This window comes from Melozone crissalis, unplaced genomic scaffold (assembly GCF_028551555.1).
Source record: "Melozone crissalis strain CALT ecotype California unplaced genomic scaffold, PUWL_Pcris_2 ptg000027l_1, whole genome shotgun sequence".
Lineage (NCBI taxonomy): Eukaryota > Metazoa > Chordata > Aves > Passeriformes > Passerellidae > Melozone > Melozone crissalis.
Genome location: NW_026535805.1, coordinates 55,860,039 through 55,872,499, shown reverse-complemented (window position 1 = coordinate 55,872,499; position 12,461 = coordinate 55,860,039). Strand labels below are relative to the sequence as shown.

Sequence of the window (12,461 nt, the reverse complement as noted above, 5' to 3'; positions counted from 1 at the left end):
TTTTATGTTCCAGGTCAGCTGCTGGGGAAATGTGCACAGTTGTGCCTCCCTTAGGGGAGACAGACCCGTGCCTCCCTCTCAATGGGTAGATGCTCCAAGTGTGCACCCCAACGCTTCTATAGCCCTTCCAGGGTTAAAATTGATGAACCAATTTTTAAAGACTCCCTGTGAAAATGTACTTTTGCCACAAGGCCAGCACCTGGCAGAGAGGGACAGACCTGTTTCCCAGGAGATGAACCTTCATGGCTTGAGAGAAGCCAAGTTCCTCCTGGGACAAGCCACAGTCTCTCCATTTCCCCTCGTGTACCCACTGCCAGTGCATGCTTAGGCTGGCTCGTCTGTTAACAAACGACCCCGAGCACATGTGCAGAACAGGGCCAAAATAACACTCATGGCACGATTCCAGCTGATGGGTCCCAGTCTGGAACAGCCTCCTGAGAGCCAGCTGCCTCCTCTGCTTACAGCCCAGGGACACCCAGCCTGACTCTTGGAGAAAGGCTCCTCGGGCAGGATCCCTTTCACCCAAGTTTAGATGCTCCCAGCCTGCAGCTGAGCGAGCTGGCCATGGTCCCTTGGAGAGGAGATCAGGCACTTCCAGAGGCCTTGTCACCTCGCCCTGGGTTACATGGAGGTCAGATGAAGCAGCCTGGAAACACCAGTTGTTTCACGGGCTATAAAAGGAGTCTCAGCTGCCAGCTCTGGGATGAGATGCACCATCCTTGAGGTTTGGTTCCTTTGCCTAAGAGCAGATGTCCAATATCTGCTTGGCCTGCAGCTGCTGGCCCCCAGGTCTGTCTTGTCGCCAGATCCAGGCTGATCACCACGTGCCACAGCCCCTCCAGAGGAGGACACTGGTGGCCAAGAGTTGTGCAGGTCTTGCTCAGCATCCTCCTGCACTGAGCTATTGGAGGAGAGATGCTGTGCCCAGTGACCAGCTGCAGATGGGCACTGACCGTTCATGGCAAAATGTGTAGAATTGCCCACAATATTTCAGTACTGGCAGTTTATACATCAGGATTTTTCCTTTTTTTTTCTCTTATCATACACACAAATTTCAGAAGATATGGATTTTGTCTGCTTTTGATTAATAAACCAAAAGGAACAACTCTGACATCCAAGTGATTTCTGTGCTGATTCCCAAACCATTCTCTCAAGCTTTGAGACCATAAAGCCTTCTCACCCACAGTTTTAAGAAAAAATATAACTAGAACTTCCTACAACTACTTCATATGAAGACTCATGAGCTGTTTGAGTTGAAGCATTGTTACTATCTCAAGTGGAGCCAAATAATGGGGCATGTGAAATGTTATCCTGAACAATTAAAACCTGGCAAAGTTTAAGGAACTGAAAACAGGAAAGAAAAACATCAAGGAAATGGCTAGATGTATTTATCTGCATCGGGAATAATTTGCCGCTTAATTCTAATAAGGATCATGTTCATATTGGTTTAGCCAGGTGCCAAATGGGATTATTGTCTCATTTGTGACGTGTAATCAGCTGGGAAATAATAGCAGGAAGCGTGCTGTGTCCTCTCCTCCCCTCTCCTCTCCTCTCCTCGGGCAACCACTTTGCAACGCTGCAAAACCGCAGGGAAAGAGACCTATCCCATATCTATAGCCAGTACCTGCTTGTCGGAACCCAGGACATCCCTCTGGCTGTCCTGGGTCAGGAGGCTCAAAGACCCTGGCACAGAGCCCAAGATGCCTGTGACTTTGATTATGACACATGGAGCAAGTTACCAACTTTATATGAGGATCTGCAAGCCACGAAAGTATAAGTAGAATAATAATTAGTTTGTCACAGGGTGGAAAAATATATTTTTTTCTGATTTTTAGAATCAGGGTTCAGGGGGCAAGATGGAGGAATCTGGGCGTGTCCAGCCTTTCTCCTTCTTCTTCTTCTTGGCCTCCATCTTCTGCTGTGATGTTGGCACTTTTAGATTGGTTTAGAGTAGAAGCTCACTGTCTAACATAGGTGATAGGTAATGGGAAGTAATTGTAAATATTTTACATGTAGTTGTTAGTGTAAAAAGATAACACCACCCCGGGGGTGGGCAGAGTGCCCGGACTGTCCTGCTGAGGGGACCTCGGCAGGCCAGGAGAAAGAATTTTATAGATAAGATACAATAAACAACCTCGAGAACAAGAAATTAAGAGTTCTGACTCCTTCTTCAAGCACCGAGCTAGGAAAAGAGACTTTCGCAGCTAAAGCCCCGAGACCTGTTCTTTTAACAAACCACAAGGTCTGAAGTGCTTCATCCTGGGGACATCCACACCGGCAGCTTTCTCGTGTCTGTGCCACTCCAGGCATCTCTGGGTTTCACTAAGAAGTGTAGGGGAATAGAATATAGGTAATAAAGGTAGTATAGAAAGTAATCTTACCCCCTAAAGAGTTGCAGCTGAGCCAATTACTAAGGATTCGGAGCAGGCCTGATGTTAACAGGCCGCAGCTGCAGCCAATCAGCAGAGTGTTATAAAAGAGTGGATTGGTTGGCTGAGGGGAACTGGAGTCAGTTGCTGCTGTGAGGGCAAGGGAGAGTCAGTGCCTGGAGGAGCTGACTGCGAGAAACATCAAGGAGGTATGGAACTCTGACAATATGGAACCTTTGTAATGTAATGACAATAGAGCTCTTGCACTATAACAACTTCCAAGAAGTTTTGTCTTACAGTGTTCTGACACCAATCCAGTAGAAGTTTTATTTGTCCTGATTCTGAGCAGGCTGTGGTCACTGAATGGTGACTGGTTCAAGGACTTAAGACTGATGGTGGAAAGATGATTTTTAAAGTAATTTAGAGTTTGGACCTGTTTTTCTGACATAATAAAGAAAACACTTAAGCTTTTCCTCTTTTATTTTTAAAGGTCAGTCATTTCCTTTTTATATTTTATTGGGAAAAAATAGGAGGAAACCCAGATTCTCACACCCTTAGTGTTGGGAAAATTCTTTAGCAATCCTAACAAGCATTGTTTTTCTCGCAAGTATTGTTACATATTTTAAAATTCAATAGAAAATCAACTGGAAAAGAAATGAAAACCTATAGCACCAAAATAGATAGTTTTCCCTCCTTTCTTCTGTCACAATGGGACCGGTTCACTGTCTGTCCAGCAGACAAAACATATCCCCAAATTTCTAAGAAAACACAGAAAAGGCAGGCAATTTTTTTTTCAGAGGGTGAATATTTCAGGTCATTCTTATGCACATCACAAAAATGTGAAAACAAATCAGAAAGTCCCTTAACCCACAGGATTGTTTGGTTTATATTTTTAGTTTAGCCTTGAGGTTCATGGCCAAGATATGAAACCAGACAAATCTTTTGCTGGCTCTGCTACAGAGTCCCTCTTTAACTGTGGGAAGGTTAAAGAGCCTCTCTGATTTTTCCATGTTCTCATATGTAATATATTTTTACATATTGTCAGACAGAGAAGAACACAGCGTCTAAAAATTACTCCCAAACCTTAAATCCCAGTCTCCAGAAGTGTTGAAAATAACTGAGCTGTTTTCATGTTATTAAAATAGCCACAGGAAAAGGAAAGGGGGCAGCAGGTCTCTGGCAGTCACAGGGTGAATGCTCCAACCCCAGGGCAGGGCACAGCGCTGTCACCCTTCCCCAGCACCTTTTGGAGTGTCACTAGCAAGGAGCAGAGTGCTCCCAGCCAGGGGAAGCAGCAGGCAGCAGTGGCACCTGCCATCTCCTGGGATCTCTTACTGGATTCTAATGCTGCCCTGTGTGCATCTCTGCTAGAATTACATGGAATTCATTACTCAAACATGGCTCTAGGGAAACTTCTCTTTTTTTCCCACTAAACTCCCCATTTTTTCTTTCTCTTCTTATCCTCTGGCTGAACAAAAGAAACTCCTTTTTTTTTTTTTAACAAAGCTGGAAAATCTGCAGGTCAAGTGGAAAAAAGAAAAAGAAGAAAAAAAAGGAAAATAAAGAAATAGCAACAGAAATGGGGAAAAAAAAAGCTGTGGTAAATGAAGACATTACAGATTTCACCTACAGTGATTTAGGGGAGGAGCCACTACAGGTCAGTACCTCAAAGGGGAAGGCAGTCAATCTGCTAATTACTGCATCAAATGGAGATGGGTCAGCTCATGGCTGCTCTACGAAACCCAGTTATCATGCACACATGTGGAAATATGGGCAAACTGGAGCTGGTACATGAGGAAATGCAGCACTATTCAGAAAGCCTTTGCTTGTCAGCCTTGGCTGAAGGCACACCTCAGGGTGGCACAGAGCTGGCACCCAGAGCCCATCCAGCCCATCCCATGTGTGGTGCCAGCTTGGAAATGGGAGAAAGCAACAGCATCTCATAGTGACCCCCAGTGACAGGTTTTTAAACCAGGCCTGGGACTGAGTCTCCTCTCGTTTTAAATAAAAAGGAAATTTTTATTTCTCCTGACTTTCCCTGGTGCACTGCCTGCTCACCCCGGAGGGCAGACATGCAGGCCTTTGCCCTTCTGAGCCACAGGGACTTTCATTTCCCTTTCTCCAGCAAAGAATCAAGGCAGTGCCAAAATCATGCATTATCTTCCCAGCTGAAAAACTGGAAAGAAACAGCATTCCTAGAAGAAGAAACCTAGGAGGGATTTTACAGCAAGTAGGATATCTGCTTGAGAGCAGGAGTTTGTTTTCTCTCCTGACATCCCCACACAATACAATTTTTTCCTTTAGCTGAGCCAATGTTTGCTTAATGCAAAACTCACAAACAGCCTGGGCAGCAGAGACAGAAGATCAGAGACCAAGCTGTTACAGGAGGGGACCTGGCTGGGTATTGTGAAACCCACTCCAGCCCCTGCAGACCATGGAACACCTGAACATTCCTAAGATTTTGCCCTTCCTCCCTTTGCTCCCTCCCTACAATCCCTCACTGCAGAGCTGGAAGGGAACTGGCTGAGTTCAGGGGGTTTGGGGCTCAGTTTACCACCAGGTGCAGAGTGGAAGAGCTGGTGGTGAGTGCCCAGTGCCCACACCTGGGGGAGGTTATTTCCACCTCTGGGTGGGTCTCTGGACCCATGTGTCTGGTTTGCTGCCATGGCAGTTCTGTGATGGGAACCAGAGTAGGGTTAGGTGAGCCAGCCAGATGTGCTGTGAAAATGCTCCCTTGAGCTAAACTAAACCACTGATGAAGACAGGCTCAGATTTCTTTTCTCATTCCTCATGAAAAAGATGAATTGTCCACACAGTTCCACGTAAATTAGGTTGGTTTGTTTGTTTTGAGTTTTTGTGTTGGTGGTTTTTTTTTTTGTTTTTTTGTTTTTTTAGATAGGCATTGCAGCTATAATTAGAATGTAGTTCTGGACATAAAAAAATCCTTTTGGGGACTGTACACAAGATTAAGTAAGTAAGTTATAAAAAGTAGAGATGGGGTAGACATAAACAGGAAAACAAATCGTAGTAGCCTGCAGATTTGATTGCTTAAGACAGGAGGGAAGCATTAGGTAGTTTTGTTCTCAGCATCCAATGTAAATAAATGATTGGGTTTTTCACAGTAAGAACTTGTTAACAGAGCCAGACATTACCAAATTGACTGTTTCATTAAGCTCTTCTGGAGTACAATCAGTATCATTAAACCATTATTGCCAAAGAAAAATCAGAGAAGTTTATGAGTGTTAGACAAAATCTCTGGGAGGACTTAAAAGGCAGATAGATTACCAGAGAAGTAAGAAAAGTGCTCTGTAAATACCCCAGGAATTTTATAATTTTGTTTTCTTTTATATTCATTTGAAAAACCATGGAGCTCCTCTCACCACAGAATCACGAAGCTAATTGCTGATTCCAGTCCTAGAGCTGTGATATTTCAGGGGAATTGAATGGCTCTGGAGCTGTGTGTATAAATCAGGCAGATGCCTCCTTTCATTTTGCCCTGTCTCTCCTGTTTCTCAGTGGTGCCCTCCAAGCCTGTCAGTGGTGTCACATCCCATTCCTTTACCTCCTCTCTCCAGCATCAGCATGACCAGGCTTTCTCTGATCTGCACCAGGTTTTGACAGCTCAGATTGAGAGCATGACCCTCACAGCAGTCACAGGAAGCAACATTTTGATGACATCAGAAACATTGCCTTTGGTAGAAAATAGCTAAATTGCATTGTGGGAGTATTTAATGAGTTCAAGGAGAAACTGGCTTGCATTTCTTTTACCAAAACCCAACAAAATGATAGGTTTTCATACATTGTTACGATTTTTTGGTGACTGGAGGACCACAAGGAAGATGTCACACTGACCATAATGCTTCCCCATGGCTTTAACAGCTCCACATCTCCAGTTTAATATTCCTTGGTGATTGATAATGGTGATTGATACCAAGTGATTCCTTGGTACTTGATAATTAAAACAATATATCTGAGGGTAAGAAACCATGGTAGCTGTTAATGCAGCAGGGGCAGTGGGCTGTGAGGTGTTTTTGTATTTGCTGATGACTTCAGACTCTGAGGTTCCTGAGCACCTCACTGAAAAAGATCAAAAATAACATCAGCTGCTCTGTGTTGGGGGTATTCCACTGCCATTTGATGGTGTTGTGATGATGCCCATTTATTGCCCGGTTACTCTGCTAAGCCTCCTGGGTGTGACATCCTAAGCAAACTGTAGTGTATCCTAACCTTCCCATCCAGGCTGGCATCAGTCTCAGAACAGTTTGGGTGGAAGGGACCTTAAAGATCATCCATTTCCAACCCCCCTGCCATAGGCAGGGACACCTTCCAGTAGACCAGGTTGCTCAGAGCTCCATCCAACTTGAACACTTCCAGGGACATCCACAGCTTCTCTGGGGAACCTGTTCCAGTGTCTGGGCATGACTACAGTAAATAATACCTGTCTAATATCTAATCTAACCCTGCCTCTACTTTGAAGCCCCTTCCCCTGTCCTATCACTACAGTTCCTGAAGAAGATTCCCTCTCCATCTTCCCTGTAGCCCCCTACAGACACTGGGAGGCTGCTCTGAGACCTGAACACAACCTTCTCTTCTCTGGGCTGAATAACCCCAACTCTCTCAGCCTCTCTTCACAGGGGAGGTGCTCCAGTGCCCTCACCAACTTCAGGGCATCCTCTGGACTTACTCCAACAGCTCCATGTCTTTCTTCTATCAGGGGCACCAGAACTGTGTCGTATTCCAGATGGGGAATCCTCACTAGAGCAGAGGATCTGGATCTGGAAGGGCATCCAAGAATTGTTGGAATCTTCCTCTGATACCATCTGAACTTTTACTGCTCACTAAAGGTCAAAAACGGCTTTTGAAAAAGTATAGATTGGAAATCAGAATTTCCACTGGCTCCAGGACTTTCTCCTGCGTAAATGGGAGAATTTGCTTTGTTGTTGTAAGGCCAGTGGAGGGATCTTTGGGAGGGTGCTGGGAAGCAGGGTGATAAAGCACTGAATATGTTCTGTTCCCTCAGTCATCAAATCCTCCCTGAGTGATATTCATTCCATGGGAATTTTGGGTTAGCCCAGAACAGTATTCCTTAAACAGCCAAGAGCAAATCACTCTAGGGAAATATGACAATATTTGGCTGTTGAGTATTCTCCTTCTTTCCAGTAACTTGTAGCTGAAGGACTTTCCAAGCTCTGAGTGGCATAAACATAAATTGATTTATCTTCCATGAGTCTAACTGGTGTCTCCTTGACCCCATTTAAATTTTAGGCATCCATAACATCTTGGTGTGAATAAAACTTAGTCCCTAAATATCTAGAACTAATCAATCCTTTAAGCAGCTTTATTGACTTCTGAACTCTCACAGCAGCACTTAATTTGAAAATTAATTTAATTTACCACCTTCCAGTGCTAGTTCTTTACTGAAAACAGTGCAAAAGATTTTCCCATCACTTGAATTCTTCATTAGGTTCAATGCATGACATGAAATAACAAAATGCAGGAGGCTTTAAAGGAAGATCAGTGATATGGTGAGGGCTGAAAACAATTGGATCAGGAGGGTTTAAAGATAAATAAAGGAAGAAATGGGCACAATACAAAAAAAGAAAGCAAGTGACTTAATTTACTCTAGTTTTTGATGTTGAGATGAAAAGTAAGAATACAGATAAAAAATAAAGATAAAACTTCATAGTAAAAGCCTTCTATCTTCTTGACCCACAGACATTTAAACTGTCACAAAAGTTGAAATCGCTTCAATTGAGATGAAATGTGGTTGATGCATGCATACACAAAGATTCAAGACTCCTTGGTGAATTAGTGACAGTCACATTTTTAAGTGAAACATCAGTGCTTTCTGGTACTCAGTATTAAATCTAACAACCTCAGGGATTGCTCATTTACAGTAGGTAATGCCCTTGAGCATGCTGGATTTTCATGGCCTTAAATCAGAGGTTAACTTGTGTATTCTGCTGTACCCAGCTCAGCTTCTTTGCAGAAGCTAACATCTGGGCAAAAATTAGCAGAAATATCAGTTTCAATTAATATTTTGTTTTACAACTCAACGCAAATTGTCACTGACAGAACTAGGCCTTAAGTGCTACATGGGAATTAGCTTTCCTAAAAATTCAGCAACTGAACAGACCTGAGCAGATGACCCACAACTCATCTGTGAAATACTCAGCTTGGGAAAATAATTTGTTTAACTGTGACCCAAATAATGAAGTATACAGTGTTAGTTGTCAATTAGTGCTGTACCACAGAGCAAGCAGAATGTTATGCAAAAGAAGAAGCTGCTTATAAGGCAATAGAGGTATCTATTATGAGTTCTAACTAACCTCCCCATCTTTTTTAAGGATTTAAATATAACTCTTGTCAAATCTTTTGATGAACTCTATTACTGATGTTGGAAGGTGATGACTGTCAGCCAAGAACTACATTAGAGTCCATAATTGAATTTCAAGAGTTGTCAAGAGCAGGCTAATCAAATAGCTGCTACTAGAAGTAAAATATTAAAGAAAGAAAAAAATTAAAGTTCTCTTCTGGCAGGATGCAAAGTATGTTGTATAGTTTCCCTATGCCATTTCTAATAGTATGTTCAATTTTTCACAGCTACCTTTGTCTGACATTCTTCTCTTGTATAATAATGATTCATTATATATAATGTATTCAATGACTGTAACTCACCTCTTAGTGCCCAAAAATATGACTGCAGCTAGGCATTTGCATTGTAAAACAAAAGCATAACACCAGGGTTTATGAAGGATCTTTTTATATTAGTTTCTTGACAGGAATGCTAGATTATTTTTTTTCTGAAGTAAAATACTGACCTCAAAATAAGCTTAAAAATCTAGCACAGGAAACAATTAACAGCTCTTCCTTCCCTGTGCTTAGGTTATTTGACAATTTTAGGGAGAACTGGGGGGCAAAATATTCCTTGGCCATTAAAGGAGGGTGAAGAACTGCACTCACTGTATTGATCATTAAATCCATGGCCTGCAGTTGGGAAGTTTTAGCAGTGTTCAGGCTATGAGATGGGTGGGCTGTGGCCCAGAAATACAGAAATGCAGGCAGAGTTCCCAAACAGGGCTGAGTAAAATGGAGATGATGCTCCCTGAGCCCTCAGTTAAATATAGTGGTTGTTCATGACAGCAGGGAGTGCAAAAGCAAGGCTGCCCTGAATTAAATTTTCCCACCTGCTATTCCCTGCCTGTTCTTAGGCAAGGCATTTATTTTCTCCTGGCTGCTTTTATTCACCTTTTTTATTCCTAATTGCACCAGGACACTGGGGGGACAGACAGGACTAGGTAATACCTTTGGTTCTGCCTTTAGCTGCTCTCAAAGGAAATGTGAGCACAGCTATATTTTCAGTTTCATAGTTATTTACACTTTAACACCGCACAGCACTCCTGAGCTAAATGGAATCGATTCTTTGCTGCTACTGTACAACCCAGAGAACAACAGCAACAACAGTAACACCTGCAGGTTAGCAAAATGTTTTATTATAGTAAAACATACCATACACAGAGGAGAACCAATGGCTATATTTTATCTGTCCCATCAAAGCAAAATACTTTTATAATATTTCCCACAGGCTTAAAAAGGAAATGCTGATAGAAATAATTTCATTATTAAAAATAGATAATGTTTTCTATTTATTTTGTTCTATATTAGAAAGGCAAATATTGAGATGATGGTATGGCTTAAATATATTAATATTTTCCCTCTGGGGAGCTTGTCTTCATCTCTAGCTAGACCACACATGGAATGAGTTCAGGAAACTGCATGACAGCAGGTATAAACCCACATTAGGTGTAAATTTAGTATCTTCAACCAGAGTGCCTGAGTTTGACAAGAAGGGGGAAAGTCTTGGATACCTACTCTACAATGTTTTTCTTCTCTTGCATATTAAAATTTCTCCAGTATATTTTCTTCCTATTTTTTTTCCTCTAGCTACTGCCAAGTTTGTCTTCCCTTGTTTTAAACATCACATGGTAAAGAACAGACCACCATCTTAACACACAAACTCATTTTAGCTTAGTGGAATTAATCACCATGGCTGGTTCTTAAAAATTCTGGGAGAAGTGAAGGAATAGGAGAGAAAGAGTGACTCCAGAGAGCAATTCAGATTTCCTCCATTAACACACCTGCACTGAATGACCTCCTGGAGAAGCCCCTCTCTCTTTCCACTAACTACAGTGGAAACCCAGGAAGACTTGGCTGGAAAAAATCAGCCCTTGTGAATCTGGAGTTCATAGGAGTCCTACAGCATCCAAACCTCCTGGGCACTGTAGCCTCCATCTATGTCTGGAGAGTGTTCTTAGCCACCCCCAGTCATCTGCTATTCTCCCTGGGAATCAGAGATAGCATAGCATGGTCTTTGCAGGCCTAAAGTTCTCTTACAAGCTGGCATTTGTGCAGCAATTAAGGCAGCAGACTGTCAGGGTTAGCTGGGATTTCAATGTTCCATGGGAAGACAGAGGAACTGTTAACTACATTTAGCAGTTCCTGTTAAAAATTACCAAAATACAAGTCAGGGAGGAAGAGGCTGCTACAAAACCACACTGGATAAAAGGGAAATGGCCTTTCCACTGAGCTAAAAAACACTATCTAAAAATGACAGGAACAGCATCCTACCATGCCTCAGACCATTTGTTGGACATTACTCACAGTTGCCATGTGTACAACATCCTCACCATTTTCAATCAACTGGCCAAAACCTGTACAATGTTGATACTAAAATAGCAGTAGACAATCTGTAGGGCTGCATCCTTGTTCACATTCCCTGTGAAACCCTGAAAATCTAAGGCAACATTAGATCACAGCTGCAGTGTTCTGCAAACCTCACAGGGAGGTTCTGCTGCTCAAACCTGCTGCTCTCTGTATCCTGGTACACAAATGAGCCCTGTGACAGCAGAAACACCTGGGCAGTTCTTGCTGCTGTCACTGCAGCTCACTGGGAGGTGGGGCCAAGAAGCCATCAGGATATTTTAAAATACATATGTTCAAAAAAGACTGGTATCCTGGTTGTTGATAGATTCATTTTCCTGGATATACTGGAGAATGTCCACTTCATTCATTGTCTGAATCCTGTTTTCCTTTTGCTTTGCCAGTGAAGGTGAATTAGTGCTCCTGGGGGCAACTGCTGGCTTCTGAGGCAGAGGTGGCTTTGGTGGGACCTTAGGTTTTGGTTTGGAGGTAACCTCTAAGAGTTTCTCAAAATCATCTTCCACTCTGCAATGAAAAGAAAACTTCAGTAACATCCTGGGAATTTCTGAACGGCTTTTTGTTCTGTAAGAAAATTCAATCTTTCAAAACAAAACTTTCTGCAGGAAAGGATCTACTCTGATAAATTTCTCTCTCCACAGAAGTTTTCATAAGAACCATATTTTTTCTTATGTGGCTATACAAGTTAACCCATACAAGTTACTTTTACAGCATGTTTTCAAATGTCTAAATTAAAGGCAATTAGTGATTACTAAAACCACCAAACTTTATTTTAGTTTGGGAAAATAATGCTTTTGTGACAGGATGCTTTGCTTCCCCATAAATCTTCATGGGAAAGTAAAATTATCCACATTCAACTCTGTTTCCTCTTCATCCCCATCAACCAAAACTGAGATTCAGCATCCCCATGCTCAATCATGAGAAACTGCAAACCCTAATGGATTTTAAAATTACATGCTCATATTTACTTCTGGGACACTGAAGAAGTTTTGCAATCTATGACCACTTACAACAACTCTTTTTGATGATAATTTGCTGCTGATTCCTACTGAAATAACCCAGAACACCTCAAACAGTTCAGGGTATTTTCTACCTGCATTGTTTGACCTTATCAGATATGCAGCAGACTGTGCATGCCCAACTCTGTTCCCACATGCGCTGCTAAAAGATTTTAAGAGAGCCCTTATCATAGATTATCTGGTGACTCCAAGAACTGTGTGCCTTTGGAAAGTCACAATATGGAGTAAAGAAAAAGAAGGATTCTCTTCAGCAGCTCCACTCACTGGAACACAATATGGTACCAGACTCTAAGGAAGATGCTTTTTTAGTTTCTTCTTCTCCATTACCTATAGGTAGGCAGTCCCTGGAGCATGA

At 42.3% G+C, this 12,461-nt stretch overlaps 1 protein-coding gene across 2 annotated transcripts in view; it reads right to left on the bottom strand.

Moving 5' to 3' along the window:
• Positions 1-9,891: 9,891 nt before the first annotated feature.
• The window catches only part of HS1BP3 (HCLS1 binding protein 3), a 56,792-nt gene continuing 54,222 nt past the window's right edge, over positions 9,892-12,461 (bottom strand). For both annotated transcript variants that reach the window (XM_054279907.1, XM_054279909.1), the window contains exon 7: positions 9,892-11,594. In XM_054279907.1, coding sequence (XP_054135882.1) covers positions 11,366-11,594 — 229 coding nt within the window. In that variant the 3' untranslated portion in view covers positions 9,892-11,365. The remainder of the gene's footprint in view (positions 11,595-12,461) is intronic.